At 38.8% G+C, this 27,456-nt stretch overlaps 2 protein-coding genes across 2 annotated transcripts in view; one reads left to right on the forward strand and one right to left on the reverse strand.

Moving 5' to 3' along the window:
* Positions 1 to 790: 790 nt before the first annotated feature.
* Mfap1 (microfibril associated protein 1) lies at positions 791 to 14,920 on the reverse strand. Its single transcript, XM_026390954.2, has 9 exons — positions 14,710 to 14,920; positions 9,957 to 10,176; positions 8,810 to 8,939; positions 8,034 to 8,221; positions 7,069 to 7,177; positions 6,810 to 6,970; positions 4,986 to 5,145; positions 2,311 to 2,400; positions 791 to 2,205 (listed from the first exon to the last, which is right to left on the reverse strand). The coding sequence occupies exons 1-9, from the start codon at positions 14,786 to 14,788 to the stop codon at positions 2,023 to 2,025; spliced, it is 1,320 nt and encodes a 439-aa protein (XP_026246739.1). The 5' UTR covers positions 14,789 to 14,920; the 3' UTR covers positions 791 to 2,022.
* A 1,953-nt stretch (positions 14,921 to 16,873) lies between these two features.
* The window catches only part of Wdr76 (WD repeat domain 76), a 47,130-nt gene continuing 36,547 nt past the window's right edge, over positions 16,874 to 27,456 (forward strand). The window contains exons 1-3 of the mRNA XM_026391352.2: positions 16,874 to 16,985; positions 17,531 to 17,926; positions 24,884 to 24,976. Of these exons, the coding sequence (XP_026247137.1) occupies positions 16,923 to 16,985; positions 17,531 to 17,926; positions 24,884 to 24,976 (552 nt within the window). The 5' untranslated portion in view covers positions 16,874 to 16,922. The remainder of the gene's footprint in view (positions 16,986 to 17,530; positions 17,927 to 24,883; positions 24,977 to 27,456) is intronic.

A 27,456-nucleotide genomic window follows, 5' to 3' on the forward strand; every position in this document is an offset into this window, starting at 1 on the left:
CACTTAATGAACCTGACTGACCCTCAGCAGTATTCAGAGTACATTTGGAGTCTCAGCAGAGTTAGTGTACCCAAAGTCACATGTCTCCAGGATAGCTTATGAATAGTTAGGAAGGACAGGCACATCCTAGGAGCCACTGTATGGCTAGGAGTGTATAGGCCTCTGGAGTTGGAATTTTAAATATCTAAGGTGTGAATGTGGGAAGAGTAGACAACTAATAAGGTTATTTTAAGATTTAATTATGTGAGGGGCAGGGAGGTCTTATATAGAATTGATCTGTGAAGGATTTGAATTCTGAACTATAAGATTTCTTATTTTCTTTGTGGTACTGTGGATTGAACTCAGGGCCTTGTGCATGCGAGGCAAGCACTCTACCAACTGAGTTATATCCCCATCCCTGACATTGCATTTCTAGAAAAGTTCAAGAATTTTGGCCAAGTCACAGTTGCTAAACTTGTTTTCTCAACTGTAAATACTACCTTATAGGCTGTTGTAAGAACTGATGAACTGGTAAATGTAAAAACTTTGACTGGTTCCTGCCTCAGAGTGGACACACAAGTGGCAACTGTGCTTTCCCAAAAGAATTTCAAGGCCCTTTTTCATTTTGGTTCTAGGACAGTTTATAGGTTATATTCCAAATAGTAACTTGATATTTAGGCTCACGTTTAGTAACTCATATTTGCACTTTTTTTAATACCAGGGATTGAACCCAGGGGCACTTAACCATTGAGCCACATCCTCAGCCCATTTTTTAATATTTTATTTAGAGGCAGGGTTTAATTTTGCTGGCTTTGAATTCATGATCATCCTGCCTCAGCCTGAGCAGAGTAATTCTTCCAGTGAGACATTTTAAGAATGTGAAAAGATTTTTTTTTTTTTTTGAGATGAGGGTCCCACTATGATGCCTAGGGGGTTCAAGCAATCTTCCTTACTGGCCTCAGCCTCCTTAGTAACAGACCACAGGCATGCAGCCCTGCACCTGGCTCAGTCTGCCTTTATTGTGGTGCTGGGGATTAAGCCCAGGGCTTCACACATGCTAGATAAGTGTTCTGTCACTGAGGTACACATCCCCATGCCCTTCATCATTTTTTTTTTTTTTTTTTTAGTTTTTCCACTGGTAAAATTTCATTTCTTAAACCCTCAGAATTCTTGGTACTTTGCTAAGCGCATGGCAATTAGTATGATGGATGGTCCTGGATTGCTACTCAGGATTGCACCCCATCCTACAAAGAACAAGATGATAGTAGGTATTTGGACTCAATAAGACACATGCCCTATTTCATGAGTTAATTTTTGTTCTATGTACAGCTGTAGTTCAGAGGAAGGAAAATCAAATATCTGTGTTTACACATGAATAAATCTGGATGCTACTGAATACCTAATCCTAGATCTGAGTTTGTTTCTGAGGTTAAAGGGGATGATCAAACTAAAATATCCTCTGCTTGACAATTCCCTGCTTTTATTTTAGTTAATAGGTAGTTAATACTTGTTAGTTTGCATATTTTATTCTCCAGTATTATGCTAAAAATTCTGGGGTATATCTTTTATTTCTTGACATACACAAAAGGATAAAAAGTATATTCATTTAGAAAAGTTGCCTTCAACCAAAAATGCAAAACAGGTTTCAATGAGCTTAGATTTCCTGGTATAGTACTCCTAACCCTAAGGTAGAAGTATTGCATTTTCCACTTAATACACCCACATTTCTAACACAAGCTAAGTGGATGGATGGAAGAAAACTGAATACTCCCAAGTAAATATGGGAAGCCACAGCAGAGACACCTAAGATTTCTCAGAAACTGTTAAGTGGGCAGCTTCTATTCCTACCTGGATAGTGCTTTTCTGTGGGTTTCTTAGTCTTAAGTCCAAACCTCACAAAGCACCTTCAAGGACTGGACTACCCAGTAATAGGTAAGTCCAGTAAGGTGGATATAAGAACCACGTAATAATGGTAAAATAATGTCAAGGACCAGATGCTGAGACATCTCCTTGTGTCCCACAGTTAGAATAAATAGTTGAATCCTAGGTTGTTTTCCGCTTCTTGGCAGATGGTCGCTCAAACACATCTCGTACTCCAGCTGCCTTTTGTTTAAAGAACTTTGTATTCTGGGCACTCTCTTGGCCCCATGCTGAGTCAAAGGAGGTGGTATCTTGATCCACAAGGTGGGTATATTTGGTACGACCAGAACGTCCAAAATTTTTGACCTAAGGGAAGGATTGATGATGAGTTATATCACTGAACACTTAAGACCCAGCTCCAGCCCTCAGTACATTACTTTTTCTTTTTATGTTGACAAAGAGTCCCCATACCTGCATGACTTTAGGAAGAATGGTTTTGTTGAAATGATCCTCCAGGGTTGGTGCACTAAAATCTCTCTTGTATACTTCCTCATCCTCATCCTATAAAAAAAGAATATCAGTGTTACGATTTTATTTCCCATACAAACACACAAATTTATTAAATTATGCAACAAAGAAACAAAGGAAATAGGGTATTGAGCTTTTCTTCAAGAGATTCCTATTTGAGAAGATGATATTCTATTTTCTATTATGTATTTCTCCTTTCTAAGAGTAGATACTTATTGAAGGTTGGCCTAGTCTTTGCACTTATTTACTTATGACTTTCACTCTATAGGTCTCTTAGATCCTCAATCTTAAAATTCCAGTCTTCCCCCTCCCCACAATACCAGAGAAACTGTACTGAGGATGAGCTACATCCTCAGTTATTTTCATTTTGACAGAGTCTTGCTAAGTTGCTAAGGCCAATTTTTTTTTTTTTTTTTTGGGGGGAGGGTGGTGGTGTACTGAGTATTGAATTCAGGGACATTTAACCACTGAGCCATGTCCCCAGCCCTATTTTTATTTAGAGACAGGGTCTCACTGAGTTGCTTAGCGCCTCGATAAAATTCTGAGGCTGGCTTTGAACTTTCAATTCTCTTGCTTCAGTTTCTGGATCTGCTGGTATTGTTGATATGCAGCATAACACCCAGCCAATAGAACAGTTTTTGTGTCAGGTATGGTGGTGCATCACCTGTAATCCTAGCAACTTGGGAGGCTGAGGCAGCAGGATTGCAAGTTTAAGGCTAGCCTGGGAAATTCAGACCATTAAAAAATAAAAATAAAAAAAGGGCTGGGGATGTAGCTTGGTGTGCTTGTCTAGGAGGTATAAGATCTTGGGTTCAATCCCAAGTACCACAAAGAACAAAACAAAAGAACCCAATTTTTATGAGATCTACTTCCTTCTTAGGCCTGAAAAAATCCCTCATTTAATCCCAGAAGCCATTTTAATTTCACTTCTTGTCCAGATAAGAAGAGTCAGCATTCGAATATGTCAAAAGACTGTCCTGTTTTTTTAGCCAACAATGTATTGCTTCTTAAAAAAGTTTGATGATGATGATGATGATGATATGATGATTATTTTGAGTACTGGGGACTGAACCCAGGGGTGCTTTACCACTAAGCTACACTGCCAACTCCCACCTACCCTTTTTAAAATATTGAGATAGGATTTCCTCTAGTAGCTGAGGCTGGCTTCAAACTTGAGATCCTCCTGCTTCACCCTCATGTGTGCTAGGATTATAGGCATGTGCCACTGCACCTGGCAAAGTTTGATAATTAAAGCTGCTGACTGCTTAAGCAAAACTACTTTCTTACTTTGAAACAATACAAGAAATAATTTATCATCACTAGTGACAAGAAAACTACCTGTGCTTAAAAATTGAGGGTTTGATACATGGAACTTAGTTTTTAAAATTTTTTAATTTTTTTGGTACTGAGGATTTGATCCCAGGGGTACACAACCATTAAGTCACATCCCCAGCTATTTTTTTATATTTTATTTAGAGACAGTGCCTTATTAAGTTGCTGATGCTGGCTTCGAACTTCCTGCCTTTGCTTAATATAGGTGTGTACCACTATGCCTGGTAAATAAGCTAGTTTTATGATACAAACTCCTTTAACATTAGGAAATAATTTAACAAACCATATACTATCAAAAGTAATAAATGCAATCAATTATTTCATTGCCTTTCCTGCTTTTCCTTTGTAAGAAATTATCACTGGTACTAATTCAAATAATTTTTTAAAAGTCCATGTCACTTTACACAGCGTTAACAAAAGTGCTTTTTTGACCTTGGTTTTTATATGAAGAACAATGATAATGACATTCAACATAAGGGTCAGATAATTAACCATTAACAGGCCACCTTCTGTCAGCTCAGAATGAAGTGAACTAAACGGCCACCCAAGTATGAACTAATATATAGCTATTTACAGACTCTGATTTTTATATGATCCAAGCTTCTCATTTGGCTGTGAAATGAGAAGGGTGCTTAACCACTGAGCCACAACCCCAGCCCCTTTTATATTTTATTTAGAGACAGGGTCTTACTACGTTGCTTAGAGCCTTGCCAAGTTGCTGGGCTGCAATTCTCTTGCCTCATCCTCCCAAGTTGCTGGGATTACAGCTATGCACCACCATACCTGGCTGAAATAATGATTTTTAAGTGGTTTGGGGAACCTAATTATTTTAGTATCAATATAGATCCCTTTCTTTTCATTTTCTTAATTATTCTATTATATCATTTCCTTTTTCTGGGAGCTGAGGCCAAAACAGAACAGATGCTGCTGCTGTTTCTACAAACCCAATGCTTTGGGGCTGGGGATGTGGCTCAAGCGGTAGCGCACTCGCCTGGCATGAGTGCGGCCCAGGTTCGATCCTCAGCACCACATACAAACAAAGATGTTGTGTCCGCCAATAACTAAAAAATAAATATTAAAGTTCTCTCTCTCTCAAAAAACAAAACAAACAAAAAAAACCCCAATGCTTTTCTCTGGATTTATATCCTTCTCAGGCAAAAAGCAAATGAGAAGGTTGACTGCTAGAAATAGAAATAATATTTCAGGACAGTTTATTCTCCATCTAGAGGAAAAAAGGATTCTGAATTATTCTTATTGCTCAATTTTCTGATACCCATTTCACTTACCATGAAGAAGGCACCCCGGTGATAGTACTTCTGTAAAAACTTGTATTTGCCTTTAACAGCTTTGTTGGTGATGACTTTGCCATTTGCCCGAAGCTCAGCTCGCCTCTCTTCCTCAGTCAGGTTTCGCATGCGTTCAATTTCTGCTTTCTCCTTTTCAAGCCTGTTAAGGTAGCAAAACTATTTATTAGTATTTATCTAGCGTTAGAGTGGTTAGGTTCTACCTTGCCACATGGTGTCCTGCATGACCCTGGTACTCTGCAGAGTCCACTCAGCAAGAAAGCTCTCACCAAATAACCACTAAGCCACATCCCCAGCCCTTATTTGTATTTTATTTAGAGACAGGTCTCACTGAGTTGCTTACTGCCTGGTCATTGCTGAGGCTGGCTTTGAACTTGTGATCCTCTTACCTCAGCCTCCTGAGCCACTGGGATTTCAGGCATGAGCCACCACGCCTGGCTCTTAAAGTCTTATTTTGAGATAGGGTTTCACCAAGTTAGGTGAGTGGCAGTGGCACAGGCTCAACAAACCTTAATGACTAGTTCTCTTCCTCTATCAATTCACCCAAATATTTATTTCCATTCTTCCTACTCAAAGCTAGTTGAAAAGAAAAATTATCAAAAATTACTTAAAAGGTCTAGGATGAATTAAAGTTCTTCCCACAGAGCCAACAAAGGTTACTTCTAATGGTGACTCTGGTAAATGGGGCACCTTCTATAAGGGGTGCTGTTGAAGTTAGGAGGAAGAGAAAATGCTGGGCAGATAGGGAAATGGGCCCCTGGGTGACTTCCTGGGCAGCAGAGCAAAAACAGAAGCTGCAGTTTTTTATTTTTTTGTTTTGTACCGGGGATTGAACTTGGGCACTCAACCACTAAGCCACATCTCCAGGCCTATTTTGTATTTTATTTAGAGACAGGGTCTCACTGAGTTGCTTAGCTCTTTGCTTTTGCTGAGGATGGCTTTGAATGGATGATCCTTCTGCCTCAGCCTCCCAAGCTGATGGGATTTCAGGTGTGTGCCACTTTGCCCAGTGAAGCAGTAGGTTTTTGCTCAGAAACTTGCATAAGGTTATTTTTAAATCAGGACATATATGACCTGGAGTCCACAGCCTCACCAAAGAAGGAAAAATGTGTTATTGATATTTGATTGGATTAAAGATTGCAGGAATGCCTAGTGGACACTGAGAGCCTTATGCAGGGATTAGGCATAGGGCTGACTTCCTTAAACCTATAGATCTATATAAACCCATAGACAATAGCCTTCCATTGGCATCCCTCTCTTGGAACTCCTCCCTTTTGGGGAGTTTTGCTTTCTATTTACTGTAATAAATCCTGTTATTTTGCTAAAAACAACAAAACACAAACCCTCCCCCCCAAAAAAACCCAACAAAGAATGGGACTGAGGATGTAGCTCAGTAAAGGGAGCCCCTTGCTCAGCATGCTTAAGGCCCTGGGTTCAATCTCCAGGGTCACAAAACAACAAAAAACCAAACCAAAATCCAGGTGTGGTGGCACACATCTACAGTCCCAACTTGGGAGGCTGAGGAGGAAGATCACAAGCTTCAGGCCAGCCTCGGCACATAACTGAGGCCCTAACCAACTCAGTGAGACTTTGTCTCAAAATAAAAAATAAAAAGGGCTGGGGATGTGACTTAGTGGTAAAGCCCCTCTGGGTTTAATCCCCAATACTGAAAAAAAACAAAGAAACCAAGCAGCAAACCAAACCCATCCCAAGAATGGAAACCATAGTAGGTGACAGGCCTCAGAGCTACAATACTGGTACTAGAAAACCTGTTCCATCAGCAGCATTACCAATCCCATTACTCACGCTTCTCTGTCTTCTCTGTCCCTCTTGATTCTTTTTAGCTCTCGAACTTTCCATGCCTCATATTCCTCTTCATCATTTTCATCATCAGTGTTGAGTGCATCCAGTGCAGCCAGGGAACGCTTATTCTCCTCCAGCTCTTTCTTGGTCTCCTCTTCTACAATCTGGATAAGGAAAACAATTCAGATATGCACTTCCTTATCCTCAGACAAACCTAATTACACCACTCTTTGCACTCAATCCTCACAACTACTCCCAGTACCTTGAGGGTGTACTTTCGCCTCTCTTCAGCCATGCGCTTTGCTTCCTGCTCCAGCTCTTTCTGTTTCAACGCTTCAGCCTCCCGTTCTTGAACTGTTACTCGGTCCTTCCTGCATCACAGAGGTCCTGTTAATTGCCCAAAGTCCTTAGAATGGATCTCTTTGTTCCTCTCAATCTAGTCCCATCCAAATCCGACAAAGCCAAACAATCTTTGGCTCTATTATTTGCAAACTGTCAAAAACAGAGGCGTTCTCACAGATCTTTAGTTCACCAAAATTATGTTCATTCTTGAGGTTTGCCTAGATAATAAGAAGCCTGCTGGATTATAAGTAATAGAATTTCTAGCCATTAGGAAATAGAATTTTTTTTTTTTTTTGAGAGAGAGAGAGAGAGAGAGAGAGAGAGAGAGAGAGAGAGAATATGAATGAATTATCTTTGTATGTGGTGCTGAGGATCAAACCCTAGCCGCACGCATGCCAGGCGAGCGCGCTACCGTTTGAGCCACACCCACAGCCACAAATAGGAATTTTTTTAAAAAATTATTTTTAGTTGTAGATGGACACAATACTTTTATTTATGTGTTTTTATGTGGTGCTGAGGATCAAACCCAGTTCCTCACATGTGCAAGGCAAGTGCTCTGCCAGAGCTACAACCTCAGCCCAGAATTTGTTATTTAAGCTTAATTTCATGCTCAAAATATACAACCTTGAGCAGATAAGTGCTCCTTAACTGGAAAGAGAGATATGAAAACAAACAGGCTTCCTGCTATACCATACTACTCCTCAATATCTACACCCTGGGCACTGGCTTAGCTTCCTGCTATACCATACTACTCCTCAATATCTACACCCTGGGCACTGGCTTAGTACTTAGATTTGGACGAACATGGGATAGAAATGAGGCTTTTACTGTCAGACCTAGAAAGAAGTAACTATGTAAATTCTGACCTGTTTTTGAGATACTTACTTTCGAATGAAGACTGGCTTAAGGCGAGGCTCCATCTCATCTTCACTGTCTGTGTACTCTTCATACTCTGACTCTGATTCTGACTCCTCCCCAGAACGTCCTTCATCTTCTACCTCCATGACTTCCATTTCCTCATTTTTTCTCTCCTGTGCTCGTTGACGCATCATTCCACGGCGACGCTCTATTTCCTATCAAAGCATACATCAAAGCTTGTTATTCAAATGGTTTGTACTCTACAATGGCTTTTTTTTTTTCTTCTTTTTTTTTTTTTTTGGTGCTGGGGATTGAACCCAGGGTCTTGCACATGCTAAGCACAAGCTCTACCTCTAGGTTACACTCCTGAGATAGCTTTTTATTTTTGTCTCATCAAATTCAACAAATTCTAAGTAAACGAAATTTAGAACCACTTTATTTTCAATTTTATCTCTAATAAAGAGGAAACACTATCACAATTCTGCCAAAAGCAGTCATCTTGGCCTTTATGGCCTCAGCAAATGAATACTGGCACTGGACATGGTAGCACATGCCTGCAACCCTAGCATCTTGGGAGGCTGAGGCATGAGGATCACAAGTTAGAGATCAACCTCAGCAACTTAATAAAACCCTGTCTCAGATTAAAAAATAAAAAGGACTAAGGATATAGCTCAGTGGTAAAGTACCTCTGGGTTCAATTCCCACTACTAAAAAAAAAAAAAAAAGTAAAGAAAAAAAATAGGATCTTCCCACCAATTTTTCTTCTGCTCAGGAAAAAAACCTCCCATTTCCCTTTACCACACCTCATCATCAATTTCTTCCTCCTCTTCTTCACTGGTATCTTCTCGTTCCATGCGCCAAGCATCTCCTTCTACTTCTGAGTCACTTTCTCCTACTACTTCAGGTTCTACTATTTTCCGATGTCGGGCCAATCTGAAAAACAGGATCTCCAAGTGTATGACCAATGTCACAAAAATAGGAAAATCCACCACATTTTCTTACAACCTGATTTGCCTTCATTAATACGAATGTCTTTGAGATGTAACAACTGAGGTAGAGATTAAAGAAACTATACCAGAATGTCAGAGCAAATAGTCAAGTTGGGCCTAAAACACTAAATGTGTTCAGACACCATTTTGGGGGCACAACAACAAACTCACATGGCACAGAGGGACATTTTCAATAACTCAAGTAGTTTACACTTTCAACATTAAATCATACTATATTATTTTCAATGACATAGTATTTTAGTGAAACAATTTTTGATGGTTGCTATGACAAATTCCTGAGACAATATGAACAGTGAGAGTTCAGGACCTATGGCCTCTGTAAGGTAATGCGTCAATCAATACACAACATACAAATCCCCTCACTGGGAGGCTCTCTTTCTAACATGAGATCACTTCTTAAGTCTTTTTTCCTATTTTATCAGTGTCATTTCCCCTCACTGGGGAATAAGTAGGTGGATACAACCAATTTCTCAAGTTTTATAAAACATCTTCATGATAAAAAGACTCCCTTTAAAGAACAAACAATTGTCTCTCTATTCTTTGAGGAGTTGGGATGAAATCCAAGACCTCTTCCAAGCTAGGTAAGCCTTCTACTATAGAGAAATCTCTGGAGCCTCTTGGTATCTATTTTCTATTTCCTTAATGAGTTAATTAAGATCCTTAGGCTAGAAGTTACCTGCTGTTTTCTGAAGCTGCCACTTACTGGCTGTGTATCTTTTGTCATATTATTCTCCTAACTCCTTTGTGCTTCACTTTTCTCATTTGTAAAATAACGACAACCTCACAAGGTTATTGTATGGATTATAAGAATTAGTAAATATAATCTACTTAGAACAGCATAATTGGCACATATGAATATTATTCAAGTATTAGGTATTAGTGATGTTATTAATTAACCTGCAGAGGTTCAGATCCAGGGAAGTATAACCTTAGTCATTACCTTTCTTCCACATCTTCACTAATACGGTTCTGTAAACGCCGCAGCCGGGGATCACTAGATGAATCCTCCTCTTGTTCCTCCGGTTCTGCTTCTTGTTCTTTGGCTTTCTTAATGAATTGAAATTCTTCATCCTCCTCATCTGAAGACTCCATAGGGGCATAGTCTGGCCTCTTTCCAGATACATAACGTTTTACCTTTACTTTCTCCATTGAAATCTCACCTGGGCAAGAGAGATAACATAATAAGTTAACATAATAAGTCAGTAGTCTTTCCTAATGTTCTTCAGCCCTTGGCCTCTGCAGGTAGCGCCTGAATTTCTGGTAGACAAGGTTTTAAGCAGAAGAAGAGAACCATTACTCAATCTCCTATTCATCTAGTGGTGCTTTCCAACAAAGGCCAACTCATGGGAAAGCATTCTTGTGATTACTCTCATGATAACGAAGCTTACCTTGGGTACAATTAAGTGAAGGAAGGTGAGCAGTGAACCAGTAGAAAAAAACTCCACTCCCACCATAAATTCATGCTACTCCATTTCAGCTATAACCTTAAACAAATTATTGTAACAGAACCCAGGATATAGTCAGGATGATAAGTAGGAACTTATAAAACTAAAAATATTGGTTGGACATTCTTTTAATTTCCTTTGGAATTTCCACGACAGCCTTTATAAAAGATTGCCACATAACCTAAAATTCTAATATTTTTTATTTCCACCTTCTTTCCTTTAGCTTTTGTGCCATCAAATCTGCAAGAGTAACTTCTTTTACACATACAAACAATTGCAGTGAACAGAGTGAAAACTAACCAACTTCTTTTATAAGATAAGTAAATCCTGATAGCCCCAAAGGAAACTCTAGGTGAGTTTCACTTACATACAAAAATACTCTCTCCCCAAATCCTTACAACACACACAAAAAACCAAAACTCTAAATCATCCTGACCTAACAGGAGTAAACCTAGGATTTGAAGAATGGCTTAACTTTAGAAAAGTATTGGGGGAAAAAGGAGAAAAATGCTATTTTTTTTAAGTCACATAATGATTTTTTTTTTTTTTTTGTATTGAGGATTAAAGCTAGCTCTACCAATGAGTTACATCTCCAGCTCTTTTTATTTTCAGGAAGGATCTTACTAAGTTGCCTCAAACTTGCAATCCTCCTACCTCAGCCTCCTTAGTCACTGGGATTATAGGCATGAGACTGGAGAAATCTGTTTCTTAAATGAACATACAGTGAGCATCCTTATGTTGTACCCATTATACTTTATAGTTAACCCTGTATTATGATTCTAACTTGGACAATAATAAATACATAAATGATAAGGACTGAAAAGGAAAAAACTACCATAATTTCCAAGCTATCATTGTCTCCGAAAAAATACAAGATAACAAGTCAAGCTAAACAATTCAGGAAGCTGGTTGCAGTAGAGCACACCTATAATTCCAGTGGCTGGGGAGGCTGAGGCAGGAGGATCTTGAGTTCAAAACCAGCCTCAGGGGGCTGGGATTGTGGCACAGTGGTAGAGTGCTCGCCTTGCAAGACCATGGGTTTGATTCTCAGCACCACATAAAAATAAATAAGTGAAATAAAGGTATTGTGTTGAACTACACTAAAAAAAAAAAAAACCCAGCCTCAGCAATTTAGCAAGGCCCCAAGCAACTCAGCAAGACCTTGTTTCTAAATAAAATATAAAATAGATATAAAATAGAACTGGGGATGAGTTCAATCTCTGGTACCAAAAACCAAGCCAAAACAAAAACAAAAAACCTGTATGTATATAAAAATAAGTGAATGGGGCAGCTTGGGTTTTGCCTCAGTGGTAAAGTACTCGCCTAGCATGTGTGAGGCACTGGGTTCGATTCTCAGCATCACATATAAATAAATAAAATAAAGATCCATTAACAACTAAAATAAATAAACAAACAAACAAACAAACAAACAAACAAGAAAAAGTGTTGGGTCCGGGGATATAGCTTAGTTGGAAGAGTGCTTGCCTTGCATGCACAAGGCCCTGGTTTCAATCCCTAGCACCCCCCCCCAGCACACACACAGTGTATTTATGTATAACTATGTATAATTAGAAAATATTGTTTAAAATACCATTTACATCGGCAACTACTCAATACCAAGAAATAAATTCAACAAGTAAAATAATGCCTTTAGGAGGAAAAGTATAATTTTATTCAAAGATATAAAAGCTCTAGGGCTGGGGATGTGGCTCAAGCGGTAGCGCGCTCGCCTGGCATGCATGCGGCCCGGGTTCGATCCTCAGCACCACATACCAACAAAGATGTTGTGTCCGCCGAGAACTAAAAAATAAATATTAAAAATTCTCTCTCTCCCCTCTCTCACTCTCTCTTAAAAAAAAATAAAAGCTCTAAATAAATGGAGAAATATATCATGTTCAAGGATGAGAAGATCGTAACTGTGCCTGAATTATCCTACAAATGTATAATCTATAATTTTAATGCAATTCCATTAAAAGTTGCCCCAGGCTGTTTCTAAAATCATATAGAAGGATAGGAGGCCGAAAAGAACTAAGATAATTCTGATGAAGAATAAAATGGAGGGGGTAAAGGGGGAGCTGTTTTGTACCAAAGAGCAAGGCTTAAAGTTATAGTAAATTAGGGACTTGGGATGTAGTGAAATGGTAGAGTGCTTGCCTAATATGCATGAGGTCCTGGGTTTAGTTCCTAACACCACTACCTGCGCCCCCCCCCCATGTAGTCAGGTTTATAACAAATTAGAATAAAAAATTTTCTAAAAAAAGTAATCAGGTGTATTCTGGAGGCTGAGGTAAGATTAATTGATCCCAGGAGTTTAAGACCAGCCTGGAAGCTGGGCACAGTAGCGTATGCCTGAAATCCTAGCAGCTTGGGAGGCTGAGACAAGAGGATCACAAATTTTAGGCCAGGCTCAGAAATGTAATGAGGCCCTAAACAACTCAGCAAGACCCTGTCTCAAAATAAAAAAAATAAAAGCTAGGCAGTAGGGCTGAGGCTGTAGCTCAGTGGCAGAGCTCTTGCCTTGCATGTGTGAGACAATGGGTTTGAGTCTCAGCACCACACAAAAATAAACAAATAAGATAAAGGCATGCAGTCCATATACAACTGCCAAAAAAAAAAAAAAAAAAAGGCTGGGCAGGTAGCTCAGTGGTAAGTGCCTTGGATTCAATCCCCACTACAAAGAAATAAAATAAAATAAAAAAAAAAGAAAGAAAGAAAGATCCCATACAATGAAGTGTGGGTAGATGTCTTGGAAATAAAAACTATGAAGTTCTTATAATTTACTTTGGAGAACAATTGGTTAGATAGTAAAGTTCCTCCCTAAGGAAATTTTTACATAAATGTATCACAAAGCCAGGCATGGTGGCTCAGTCTTGTAATCCAGTGGTAAATTTAAGGGGTTGAGGCAGGAGAATCATGAGTTCAAAGTCATCCTCAGAAATTTAGAAGGTGCTAAACAACTCACTGAGACCTTTCTCTAAACAAAATACAAAAAAGGGCTGGGGATGTGGCTCAGTAGTTAAGTGCCTCTGAGTTCAATCCCCAGTACCAAAAAAAAAAGGTATCCAATAGATACATTTAAGAATGACAACTGGGGGCTGGGATTGTGGCTCAGTGGCAGAGCGATCATCTAGCATGTGCAAGGCCCTCAGAGCCACATAAAAATAAATAAATAAAATAAAGGTATTGTGTGCAACTACTTCTAGAAAAAAAAAGAGTGACAACTGGGGCTGGGGTTGTAACTCAGTGGTAGAGTACTTGCATAACATGTGTGAGGCATTGGGTTTGATTCTTAACACCCCATATAAATAAAGACCCATTGACAACAACAACAAGGATGACAACTGCAGGCTTCTGCAATAAAAGGAAAAACAACATGGCAACAACTAACTACTAACTACCCATCAGGAGGGAATAAATTGTGGTTTATTTATTTATATAATGGAACGTAAAAGCAATTAAAATGAATGAAATTGATATTTATTAAAAAATTCTCATAAGTCATGTTGAGTTAAAGAAAGAAAAAATGGTGTAGTTCTGTGGTAGAACATCTAACTGTCATGCAGAAGGCCTGGGTTTAATGAACAGCATCCCCCCACCACCACCAAATAGGCAAGTTGCACAAAGTTTGATACAGGATATTTAAAGAATAAGAAAAAAAATGATATTCTTTCCCGACATTTTTACTGAAAAAACTTTGGTCCTTCCTACATCTGCACTTATTGAAATCATACCCGTTCTTTAAGGATCAAATTAAATGACACTGTCTTCAAGAAGCTTTTCTTGATTACCCCAATCTGCTTGGCATGTACCTCTTTTTTCATGTCTTATATGCACTAGAATATGAATGACTTAAAGTTGGGGTACTACCTTACACAACTTTCTATTCGAAGACACGGTTCCCGGCCTGAAAGAAGTTATGGTCTTCTAGGGGAAGATAGACACGTAAATAACTACAATACTTGATAAGAGTTATCAAAGCAGCCTAAACAGACTGCTATGTAAGAAATTTGTGGAGGCCAATAGAATAGAGGGGTGCTTGCCGTACGAGAGCAGACAGATCACAAGAACAAGATATGATGCAAAGTAGATCCCTTCCTCAACCAAGACAACGCGAACGGGTGCGACTTTAGTGTGGAAAAGCAGAAGAAATGAGGCCAGCGGGGTTCGGGTGGTCGGCCGGGGGAGTTTTGGAGGATGCCGAGGCTGGGAGAGGTAAAATCTGACTGGGAGAGGGGTGAGCACAGTTACCTTTCTCATTGCGAACGGGGACGGCCCCAGCCGTAGACTGAATGGGCGGTTGCTTCATGAGTGCGCTTGGGACCGACATGTTGATTGCAGCGGTGTTGATTCCCGAAACTCGACTGATTATAAGCAGCGAACACTCACAACGAACAGCTAAACTACTTCCCACCTAGGTACGCCGGGCACGACAGCACAACTGATAGAAACTACTTTTACGTCAGAGCTAGGTAAACCGGAAATGTGTTACGAGAGGATTGTGGGATTTTGGAGGACTTCTGAGCGCTGGCCGCTTAAAAATTGAGTCTGTTATTGCGCATGTCCTTAGGCGCCCCTCCCCCGTCCCCACCCCTCCTCCAGACCCCCACCTCTCCGTGCCTTCCGGGTCCTCAACCTTGAAGGATTTGGAATCCCCTTCTGGTGGAAGTTGCTTCTTTTGGGTTTGGCTGTAGGGCAAGGAAGTTTCGTTCTTTTTGGTCTGGGAATTGAATGCAAGGGCGTTCTACCACTAAGCTACATGTCCAGCCCTTTTTATTTTTTATTTTGAGACGGGGTGCCGCTAAATTGCTGAGGATGTTATTAAACTGGCGATCCTCCTGTCTCTGCCTCTAGAATCCCTGGGATTACAGGCGTGCGCCGTCGGGTTCGGCCAGAGAGCCGTGAACGAGAAACTGAGGAGATAACGAGTTGTAGTTTGTCTAGATTGTTGAACACGCAGAAGAAATTAGTTTAATCCGTCCATTGGATGGGGATTCTGGAAACTGCGTATTAAAATCCATTCTTGACTGGAAATTGCATTTAATTTCCAAAGTAATTAAGTGCTTATTTTAACTGTGTTTAGGCTCTGAAAAAGAGTATGGACTATTGTTAAAGTCCAAGAAAACTGAGTTTTATTTAGGAAGTCTTAAAGAACTTTTAGAATAATAACAAGCAATTCCAATTTACATCTGAGCTGTGTAAAACAAATTGACTTATTGGAAGTCATAACGCGCTTCACCTTAGGAAGGGCTTTATAATTACCATGTTTGGGGAGAGAAGGGTTAGCGTGAGCAGAATCTTTGAAGTCCAGAAATAGTACGGTATATATGGGTCACTGAAAGTTTGGTTTATCAGTAATTTTTGAGTCAAGAGAAAATTCCATGCATACGAGGTCATGGAAGATCTTGAAGATAAAACAAATATGATTAACTTTCAAATTATTTTAAAGCTTACATTTTAAAGCTGGGCCCTGATTGGGAAAAGAAATTAAGTCGGCACCGAGCATGGTGTGCCCTGCCTGTAATCCCAGTGATTGGAGAGAATGAAGCTGGACGATTGCAAGTCAGCCTCAGAAATTTAGTGAGACCCTTTCTCAAAAAATAAAAAGGGCTGGGGATGTAACTCAGTGGTGCCCCTCAGGTCAGTCTCAGTACCTCTGTCACCAAATTGGCAAGTGTCAAGCAAAGAACAGTGGTGATTCAATTAATGAACCAAGGAAGCAGTTTGGGGAGAGATAGAGACATAAAGAGTAGACATAATTTTTAAAAGATTTATTTTGGGGACGGTAGAGCACTCCTATAATCCCAACTATTTGGGAGGCTGAAGTAAGAGGATTTAAATTTTGTGGCCAGGGGTGCTTCCTTTCCTAGGAAGAAGATATAATAAAGGAACATCATTTTTGGTAGTGGAGTTACAAGGAAGCAGTGGCCTAGGTAAAGCCTGCATTGCATATTAATTTTTATTTCCTTTGCCCTCCGTTCCATATGGCACCTACGTGCGTCTTAACTTTTTCCAGACTCACGTCGCATGGCAGTAGTTTTTCCCTTAGGAGAAGCGCCAGTGTTTTTCTTTCTTTCTTTCTTTCCTTTTCTTTCTATCTTCTTCTTTTTTTTTTAGTTGTAGATGGACACAATACCTTTATTTTATTTATTTATTTTTACGTGGTGCTGATAGAACCCAGGGCCTCACACGTGCAAGGCAAATGCTCTACGGCCCAGCCCCAGCCCCGCGCCAGTGTTTTTCAGAGCGGAAACCCCAGTACCACAGACACCTGAATCACAGGGTCCAGGGTAAAAACGTGGATTGGGGCGGTTCTCCTGCTAGGTCAGCGGAGCGGGGCTCCTCTTCCCTGGGCTCAAATCCGGGCTGGGCTGCCCCTCCCTCTAGAACTCCCCCAGGGCCCGCCCACCCCGGGCTCCCGCGCAGTCTTGGCGGGAAGACGTCAGCTGCTAAACGGTAGAAAGATGTCGTGGTTAAGCGCGGAGGCCGAGGAGAAGGCTTGCTCCAGACAGCGTAACCAGGTGAAGGTGAGAAGCGGTCTGACGGTTTTCTGTTTCTCCTGTCTCAGACTTTGGGATTTGCTGGGCACCGTTGCCTGGCACCCGGGATAAGCGAGGATCTCTGTCCTGGTTTTCTGTGGAAAACTAGGCCTTCAGTGCCAGAACAACAGGAAGGCTGTTGTCAACAATCCTAGAAATAATGACAGGATGGGACCTGGGACCTCCTTTTCGCATGCCCCCAGCATTTGCTTTAGCAACTTTATTAAGTTACTGTGAAGCTGACAGTTGGAGTAGTCCCTTAAGCTACAAACGCTAGTCATTATTTATTCCTTTGGTAAGCTCCTATGGAAAAGAAATTTGCTCAATAAAACTCAGTAATTTCATGCAAGCTAATGAATTATGAATAGAGATTTTGGAGGCGGGGAAGAAGTTTCCTTACAGGCTATCAGTTTGAATTATGTTGTCATTATGAAATGGAGGTTAGATTTGTTAACAGAGATTAGTTGGGATCTTGTACGAAAAGGCAGAGGACTTGGGTTTCTAATACTGTTTTCCTTTATTAACTTGAATAGGTGAATGAATATAAAGAAAATCAAAACGTCGTTCACGTATCTCTGAGACCAGAACAGACTACAGTTCTAGGAAAAACAGCTAAGGTTTATCTTGCTCCCTTTTCACTCACTAATTACAAGTTAGGTCAATTTAAGTGCCCCAAATCCCTATTAGAAAAGAATTCTAATGATGCAGTGATGTGTAAGAAGCTTAAGAAGACTCAACTAAAGAAAACTTGCAAAAAAAAATTAATTCCAAAAATGAAAGCCATATCTTCCAAGGCAGAATCTACTCTGCAAAAATCATCCTTAGATATTCATGCTGAAAGTAACAAACTAGAACACAAGAACAGTTCAGATGCTGTGATTTGCAACGTTGATATGGAAAGCAGTGATGAAGATACCACACCTGGCCTGGTAAGAATTTAATTAGTAGTTCTAATTTTTCTTGGCTGTTTTGAAATTTGAAGTTCTATAAGGTCATCAAAGGCCTTAAGTGCAATAAAATTATTTTATCATTTAATGTGTTTAGTGGAAATTTTGTGTTTTAAATATTTATCAGATAACCTCCTTGGATTAATTTTAGTTCCCTTTTTTTCCTCTCAGTTTATTGCATTTATTTTTGAGCTTACTCATACTTGATCGTGCCTTGCTAACTTTTACTTTTTTTAAATTTTATTTTTTAGTTGTAGTTGGACACAATACCTTTGTTTTATTATTTATATTTATGTGGTGCTGAGGTTCAAACCCAGGTCCTTGCAAGTGCTAAGTGAGTGCTCTACTGCTGAGCCATATCCCCAGCCCTTAATCTTTACATATTTATGCATGGTTTACCAGAAGTTTTCAGCCTGTGGGACATATGCAATTGACCTTTGATGTCAGAGTAGGAAAACAATCATTAATTGATTGCATTTCTTTTAAAAACAAAAGGAGACAAATGAAGTGGAGTTAACACAAAAGAGAAATACTCATTAGTTCTGTTAAATGGTTGGAGTCAGTTTAAGGAATCTATTATTATTTTTGCCTGAATATCCTTTTTAAAAAAATTTTTTTTTTTTTAATTAGCTTCACATGACAGGAATCTAATTCTTTTGTCTTCTGCTTAGGCAGTATTTTTTTTTTTTTTTTTTTTTTTTTAATTTTTAAGTAGTTTTTCCCTTAGGAGAAGTGACAGTGTTTTTCAAAGCGAAACCCCAGTACTACAGACATCTGAGTCACGGGGTCCAGGGTAAAAACATGGATTGGGTGGTTCTCCTGGCTTTCTGAGTGGCAGCTTCAGGCAAGACAAGATAAACCATGTCACATGACAGAAAGTTGATGGAACTAGAGCAACAGAAAATGAAGCTAGGGAAAGAGAGACATGATAATTGAAAAGTTTTTGTTATGAAATAGGCATTTGTTTTATGCATTATTGTCCCATAGGTAAGAATCCAGACCCATGTGGGACAGTAAAAGGGTAAATCATAAGTGCATGGAAATAGTGGTTGGGAGCCTAGTTTCTAGGCCTGTCAACTTCTAAGAAATCTTGTTCCTTTAAGCCAATAACCTCCCTAATGAGAAGATTGGATAAATCAGTGGTTCTCAGAATTTAGCCAGTATCAGAATTACCTGGAGAGGGTCGGCATGGTGGCTCACTCCTGTACTCCCAGTTACTTTAATCCCAGTGACTCTAGAGTTTGAGGCTAGGAGGAAAGGAGGATCTCAAATTCAAGGCCAGCCTTGGCAATTTAGTAACACTCTGTCTCAAAAAAGAAAGAAAAAGGCTGGGAATATAGCACAGTTGTAGAGCATTGGATTTAGGTGGAGCATAGAATTTGCATTTTTAATGTGGTTTCCTGGAGACTTTGGTGCTGTTGGTCCATGCTGTTGGTCTGGAATGGAGCTTTGAGAACCACTGGTCAGAATCTTTTTGGCCTCTTAGAGTGTAAGAAGCTAATATAAAATGGATTTAATTTGATGTGAGAAAATATGATCAGCAGGAGGGAGATAGTCAAGCAGAACCATAAATGCATAGAATACATTTTTCTTAGGACAAACTAAATTATAACATTTTAAATAGAACATTTTATTATTTTCTCTTCCTTTTTTTTTTTGGTAACCTGGGATTGAACTCAGGGGCACTTGATCCCTGAGCCACATCCCCAGCTTTATTTTGTATTTTATTTAGAGATAGGGTCTCACTGAGTTACTTAGCACCTTGTTTTTTGTTGAGGCTGGCTTTGAACTCATGACTCAGCCTCCCCAGCGGCTAGGATTATAGGAGTGTGGGTGCGCTACTGGGCTTGGCGTGTTCTCTTCCTTTTTTAAAAATGTACTTGAAAAAAAATTTTTTTTTAAATATATGGATGGACCTTAATTTTATTCATTTATTTATACATGGTGCTCAGAATTGAACCCAGTGCCTCACACATGCTAGGCAAGCGCTCTACCACTGAGCCACAACCCCAGCTCCTTAAATTTTTGTTTTAGTTGTTGGTGGGTTGTGTGTTTGAGTTGTGTTGTTTTGTGGTCATGAGGATTGAACCCAGGGCCTTGTGCATACCGGACAAGCACTTTACCACCAAGCTGCATCCCCAGGCCTTCTTTTTCATTATCTTTTCTCTTTTGCAGGGATGGGATTGAGCCTAGGTTCTTGTGCCTGCTAGACCAGCATTCTATCATTGAGTTATAATCCCCCACACTTATTAACTTTTTAGAGTAATATGACTAAGAGTTTGTGGTTCCATGCTTTAGGAACAGTATTTAGTTTATAAGCTTATTTTTTTCCCCAAATGAAGGAAGACTTTGCTGCATTACAGATAAGAGCCTTGCCTTGCAAGTATAAGATTTTATTCTATTTTTTGGGAAATTTTCTAAATTTTATTTCCCAACTCTTCTGTTAAATATTTTATAAATTATTTCTTAGCAGTTGATTTTTTTTTTTTAAATTTTGAGGCAACAAAAAGAAAATAAACAAAATTTTTGAGATAATTTTTGGCTTATAGAAGAGTTGCAAAGATAGTTTTGGGGAGATCCTGAATATTTTTCATCCAACTTACAAACATCTTACATAACCTTGATACAATATTGTTAAATAGAGTTTGGATTTCACCAGTTTTTCCAGTCATATATTTTTTCCTGTTGACCACCCACGCCAGGATCACACAGGATTTAGATAGTGTGTCTCTGTAGTTTCCTCCACTATGTAACACTTTCTCAATCTTTCATGTCTTTAATACTCAAAGAGTACTGGACAGTTATTTTAAATATTTTCCTTCAATTTTGGTTTGTTTGACATTTTCTCATGATTAAAGGTTTTGTGTTACTGGGAATGGTCTCAGAAGCAAATGTGTTCTCAGTGCATCACATCTGGGTTTACAATAGTCCCTTCTTTTCTGGGGAAGATATATATTCCAAGACCCCAGTGGATGCCTAAAATAATGGATGTTGCCAAACCTTGTGTATACTATTGTAGGGTCCCATATCTGTGGTTTTACTTTCCACAGTTTTACTTTCTGAGGTTTCACTTATTTATGGTAAACAAGAAGGGTGAGTATAATAAAATATTTGTAGAGAGACAGGCTACATTCACATAGTTTACCATATGATATCATTTATAATTCTGTTTCATTAAAATAATTTCTTATTAGTTTCTTATTGTGCCTGATTTATTCATCATCATAACTGGGGATTGAACCTAAGGCCTTGATTATGGTAGGCAAATATTCTTCCACTTAGTCACATTTCCATCCCTTTTTAAGTTTTATTTTTGAGATGGGGTCTTGCTAGATTGCCCAGGTTGGTCTTGAACTGGTAATCCTCCTGCTTCAGCCTCTGGAGTAGCTGGGATTACAGGTATGTGTCACCATACTCGGCCTCAGAAAGTATTATTGTACTGTCCTTACCCATGATGTATTTTTTTCTTTTCATACTGAGAACTTTAAACTTTTCACAGAAAAGAAGCACCATACGGCTTCTCTGTCATATCCAAATTGCCAGCATCACTGCTCTTGTGTCTTGGGGCCATTAAGTAAAATAAGGATTGCTTGAACATAAGCACTATAATATTGCTGCAGTTGATCTCATAACCCAGATAGCTACTAACAGGTGGGTAGCATATACAGTTTGAATATGCTAGACAGAGGGACACTGGGCAGAATGGAACAGAACTGAGGTTTCAGACATACAACTTAAAACTTAAAAATTGTTTATTTCTGGGTAGGTTTGGTGGCTTAAGCCTATAATCTCAGTGACTCAGATGTCTTAGGCAGGAGAAATGCAAGTTCAAGGTCAGCAGGGGCAATTTAGTGAGATCCTGTCTTAAAAAAAAAAAAAAGAAAAGAAGAAAAAGAAAGGACTGGGGATGTAGCTCAGTGGTAGAGCATCCCTGGGTTCAATTCCCAATACTGCAAAGAAAAATAAATAAAATAATTTTCTTTCTGGAATGTCCATTTGCTACTTTTGAACCATGGTTGACTTCAAGTAACAAACTGTGGGAAGTAAAATTTTGGGTAGGAGGGTACAACTGTATTTGATGGTGGTGTTTTTCTTTAAGATGGCATTTTTAAAGGCAGTGGTAAATAGAACCTTTCCAATTTCATCTTTGCTGTCAATGTTATTTTGTATATATATATATATATATATATATATATATATATAAGTATATATTTTGGTACCAGGGATTGAACCCAGGTGTGCTTAACCACAAGCCACATCCCCAACCCTCTTTTATATTTTATTAGAAACAGGCTCTTACTGAGTTGCTTAGGGCCTTGCTGAGTTGCTGAGGCTGGCTTTGAATTCATGATCCTCCTGCCTCGACCTCCCAAGTCACTAGGATTACAGGCATGTGCCACCATGCCTGGCTATTTTGCATGTATGTGAGACAAATATTTTGGTCAGTAATACATGCACGTATTGATATAAGAAAAATTCACATGTACACACAACAAAAATCAAATAGCTGGCAATTTTCTGACCCACACCTTTCTGTCTGTTGCTGTTCAACAACAAATGGCACTTTCAACCTTTTTAGCTTTTTTGTCCCCCAATGTAGCTGTTAACTTATATGGAAAATTAAGCTTTGCTTAAAAATAAAGAAAGGATTTGTTTCACTTATACCACATATTACACACACACACTTTTCCTTTCTATACTTTTATTAGCTTTAATCCAGTTTTATCTGTGTTGTAAGACTTCTTAATATAAATCAAAGATCTTCTCTACTTCTGGTACTGGAGATTAAACCCAGGGGTGCTTTACCACTAAATTACATTCCCAGCCCCCTCCTCCTTTTTTAAAGATGGGGTCCCATTTTAAAAAAGGCTGTTCTCAAACCTGACATCCTTCTGCTTCAGCCTCCAAAATTGCTGGGATTATAGATGTGCACCACCATTCCTGCTTGAAGAAGATTCTTTTTCTTTTTTTGTGACAGGATTTTACTATGTTGTCCAAGCTGGTCTTGAACTCCTGGGCTCAAGTGTTCCTCCTGCCACAACCTCCTAAGGAAGTGGGTTAATATGTCTAAGCCACTGTGCTGGGCTCAAAATCAAAGATTTCTGAAGTTTTTTTTTAAATATATTTTTTAGATGTTGATGGACCTTTATTTTATTCATTTATTTATATGTGGTGCAGAATCTAACCTAGTACCTCATACATTCTAGGCAGATGCCCTACTACTGAGCCACAACCCCAGTCCCTGAAGCCTTGATTTTATTTTTTTTTCTTCACAAAATATGATCATTCTCTCTCTTTTTTGGTGGCACTGTGATTGAATCCAGGCTCGCTCTACCACTGAGCTAGATCCCTAACCCTTTTATTTATTTATTTTTGAGACAGGATCTTGCTTAATTGACTAGTCTGGCCTCGAACTTGTGATCCTCCTGCCTCGAATAGCTGGAATTATATGTGTGTGACACTGCTTCTGGCCTGCACAAAATTCTCTTAGTGCTCTCCATCATCTTATTCCATTCAGAACCATTTTATTCAATGGTAAAGGCCTACCCTTTACCATTTTCTTTTGAATTTTCATCTTTTATTGCATCAGTGCTGGAACTTATGTCCCTACGATCCATGTTTCTCTCTTTCTTGGCTTATTCTTTCATTTTGGTAAAGTGCAACTTATAGTAGCTTCCTGAAAAAAGGGATATGAAAAATCGTTAGCTCTATTCAAATGATGACTTAATTGGAGTTATGATCATAAGTTGAAAATAATTTAATCTTTCCAGTAGAACTTTTTTTTTTTTTTCTTCCTGGTGCTGCAGATCAAACTCAGGGACACATACATGCTAAGTGTGCATTCTTTCACTGAGTTACAGCCCCAGGCCCTGGTTTTTCATTAGCTTTTCTTTTTTGGGAGGGGTACTGGGGATTGAACCCAAGGGCACTTAACCACTGAGCCATATCCCCAGCTCTTTTTAATATTTTATTTAGAGACAGGGTATCCCTGAGTTGCTTAGGGCCTAGCTAAGTTACTGAGGCTGGCTTTGAACTTGAAATCCTCCTGCCTCAGCTTCCTGAGCCTCTGGGATTACAAGCATGCACCACTATGCCTGGCCATCCTTAGCTTTTTTTTTTTTTTTTTTTTTTAAATTTATTTTAGTTGTAGATGGACACAGTATCTTTATTTTTATGTGGTGCTGAGGATTAAACCCAGTGCCTAGCATGTGTGAGGCAAGTGCTCTACCACTGAGCTATAGTCCCAGCCCCCATTCTTAGCATTTTTAATGTATTATTGTCTTATAGCTTTTTCTTTTTTTCTTTTGTTTATTTTTATATGGTGCGAAGATCGAACCCAGTGCCTCACATATGCAAGGCAAGCACTCTGCCACTGAGCTACAGCCGCAGCCCCTATGGCTTTTTCATAATCTTGAGAAGTTAGTGCCTCTCTGAGTCTTGATTGTTATTTTTTCCTCTAAAAACTTTTAGGATCTTATCTCACTTTCATATTTATTTCAGTGTTGTATTTGTGGGTTTTTAGGAGGAGATAGCAACAAATGCATTTATTCATTCTGTGTTTAATAGGAATCATTTGTTTAATAAAAGTAACTTTTAGTTGGGCATGGTGGTGCACACCTGTAATTCCAGTGGCTTGGGAGGCTGGGGGAGGAGGATCACAAGTTCAGATCTAGCTTTTGAACTTGACTTCTGATATCAGATCGCTTCGTATTCAGTTGGGAATACATGCAAATACTTTGTGATTATCACAAATTCAGACTCTCTCAGTATCCAATGCAGCAAAGATTATGTGCTATTTGGTAAGACATTATCAAATGAATAGAGGGGGTACAATTTGAAAGAAGGTACACATGTAGACAGTGAAAGACCTGGTTTCATGAGGTGTTTTTGCTTTAAATGATTATGTAAAATAACATTATTTTTGGTGTAATTTTATAGGATGATTTTTCAGGATTGTCACCATATGAAAGGAAGAGACTCAAGAACATATCAGAAAATGCAAACTTTTTTGCTTCTCTTCAGTTGTCTGAGGTTTGTGTGAAGTTTCTAATTAAAACTAAAATGCCATTCTTCCTGCCAGCAGGTCAATGAAATACTTGTAGTATCAGTTTTCATAGTGTCAAATGAAGGAAGACACAATTCAGTAGGTTTTATATAAGGACTGTTGTTTAAAATTTTTTATTTTTGTAGTAATTTTTTGTTGTAGATGGACACGATACCTTTATTTTTGTCCTTCCTTCCTTCCTTCCTTCCTTTTTTATGCTGGAGATTGAACCCAGGGCTTTGTGCATGCGAGGCAAGCACTCTACCAACTGAGCTATATCCCCAGTCCCCTATTTTATTTATTTATTTATTTAAAATATTTTTTTAGATGTTGATGGACCTTTATTTTATTAATTTATTTATATGTGGTGCTAAGAATTGAACCCAGTGCTAAGCAATTGAACCCACACATGCTAAGCAAGCGCTTTACCACTGAGCCCAACCCCAGCCCCAATATGTGCCTGTTAAGAAACCTTTGCAAAGCACTTTGGAAAATACACTAACCCAAAGGTTCCCAGTCGAGTATAGCGTTCAGTTCATGTAAAGAAAATAGATATTGGGCTGGTTGTGGCTCAGCGGTAGAGCGCTTGCCTAGCATGCGCGAGGCCCTGGGTTCGATCCTCAACACCACGTAAAAATAAAATAAACAGTATAAAGGTATTATGTCTAACCAAAAATAAATAAATAAATAAATAAATATATACACACACATATATATAAAAGAACATAGATAATGAATCTTTTATACATCATGTTCTAATTCATGTTAATAGAATGAGATTACCATATTTCGTTGATTTTAAGTATATCTTTTCACATTTTAGTATTTTTTAAATCGGTATCTTAAAACTATAATTGGCAGTTCCCCTCAGTTTTGGTGATACATAAAATAATGATATCATTATTGGTTGTCTTACATTCAAAGAAACAGTAAGTTATAAATGGTTATTTTAACCAGAGATAAAGAAGAAGTAGGAGTGGTAGGTTGAAGGATATGTGATGTAGGAGTGAGGGGACAAGTTTTCTTTTTTTTTTTAATTTTTTTTTTTTTAGTTGTTAAAAGACCTTTATTTATTATTTTACGTGGTGCTGAGAATCGAACCCAATGCCTCACACATGCCAGGGAAGTGCGCTACCGCTGAACCACAGCCCCAGCCCCACAAGTTTTGCTTTTATCTTTTATTTATTTAAAAAATATTTTGGGCTAGGGTTGTGGCTCAGCGGTAGAGTGCTGGCCTAGCATGTGCGAGGGTCTTGGTTTCGATCCTCAGCACCACATAAAAATAACTAAGTAAAGATATTGTGTCCATCTACAACTAAAATATATTGAAAAAATATTTTTAGTTGTGGATGGACACAATCACTTTATTTGTTTATATTCTTTTTTAAAAAATATTTATTTTTCAGTTTTAGATGGACACAGTATCTTTATTTTATTTTTATGTGGTGCCAAGAATCGAACCCAGTGCCTTACACACGCTAGGCGAGCGCGTTATCACTTGAGCAACATCCCCAGCCCCTTGTTTATATTCTTTTTTTTTTCTCTCAGAGAGAGAGAGAGAGAGAGAGAGAGAGAGAGAGAGAGAGAATTTTTTTTAATATTTATTTTTTAGTATTTGGCGGACACAACATCTTTGTTTGTATGTGGTGCTGAGGATCGAACCCGGGCCGCACGCATGCCAGGCGAGCGTGCTACTGCTTGAACCACATCCCCAGCCCCTTGTTTATATTCTTTTTTTTTTTTTTTTTTAAGAGAGAGTGAGAGAGGAGAGACAGAGAGAGAGAATTTTTAATATTTATTTTTTAGTTCTCGGCGGACACAACATCTTTGTTGGTATGTGGTGCTGAGGATCGAACCCGGGCTGCAGGCATGCCAGGCGATCGCGCTACTGCTTGAGCCACATCTCCAGCCTTTGTTTATATTCTTAATATGGTGCTGAGGATCAAACCCAGTGCCTCACACGGCTAGGCAAGTGCTCTGTCACTGAGCCAAAACTCCAGCCCTATTTTTTTTTTTTTTTTTTTAAGTGGTAGCATTGAACCCAGGGACTCTTGCATAATAGGCGAATGCTTTACCAATTAAGCTACATCCTAGGACTGTTTGTTTTTAAATCTTAAACTTTAAGAATAGATGGGCGTATACTTTTTATAGGGAGCTTTAAGGATAAAAGATGTCTATGCTAGTGTTTATTATGATAGCTAAAGGTATAATTTACATTGGTGTTTTCACAATGGGGGTAAAATTTCTGTGTGTGAAAGAATAGCTGTTTAGGAGGGTGTAATTGCCCCCACCAAAGATATCAAACCCTTAACTTTACAAAATAAATAATTGATTTCTCTGAATAACAGATTCCCAAATATTCTGTGTTGTTTGCACCAGGTAGGTGAGGGGATTAATTGAAGGATTAAATTGTTAAATCATCAGCAATTGAAAATTTATCAGAAATACATAATCTATGATTTTAGTT

The sequence above is a fragment of the Urocitellus parryii genome, chromosome 6 (assembly GCF_045843805.1).
Source record: "Urocitellus parryii isolate mUroPar1 chromosome 6, mUroPar1.hap1, whole genome shotgun sequence".
NCBI lineage: Eukaryota > Metazoa > Chordata > Mammalia > Rodentia > Sciuridae > Urocitellus > Urocitellus parryii.

Excerpts from the sequence above, each read along its gene's own strand:
- Mfap1 (XM_026390954.2), bottom strand. The coding sequence starts at position 14,788 with ATGTCGGTCCCAAGCGCACTCATGAAGCAACCGCCCATTCAGTCTACG. Across the intron at positions 8,222-8,809 it reads AGGAAGAAATTGATGATGAG|GAAATAGAGCGTCGCCGTGG; the intron begins GTGTGGTAAAGG and ends ATGCTTTGATAG. Across the intron at positions 2,206-2,310 it reads TTCTTCCTAAAGTCATGCAG|GTCAAAAATTTTGGACGTTC; the intron begins GTATGGGGACTC and ends TCCTTCCCTTAG.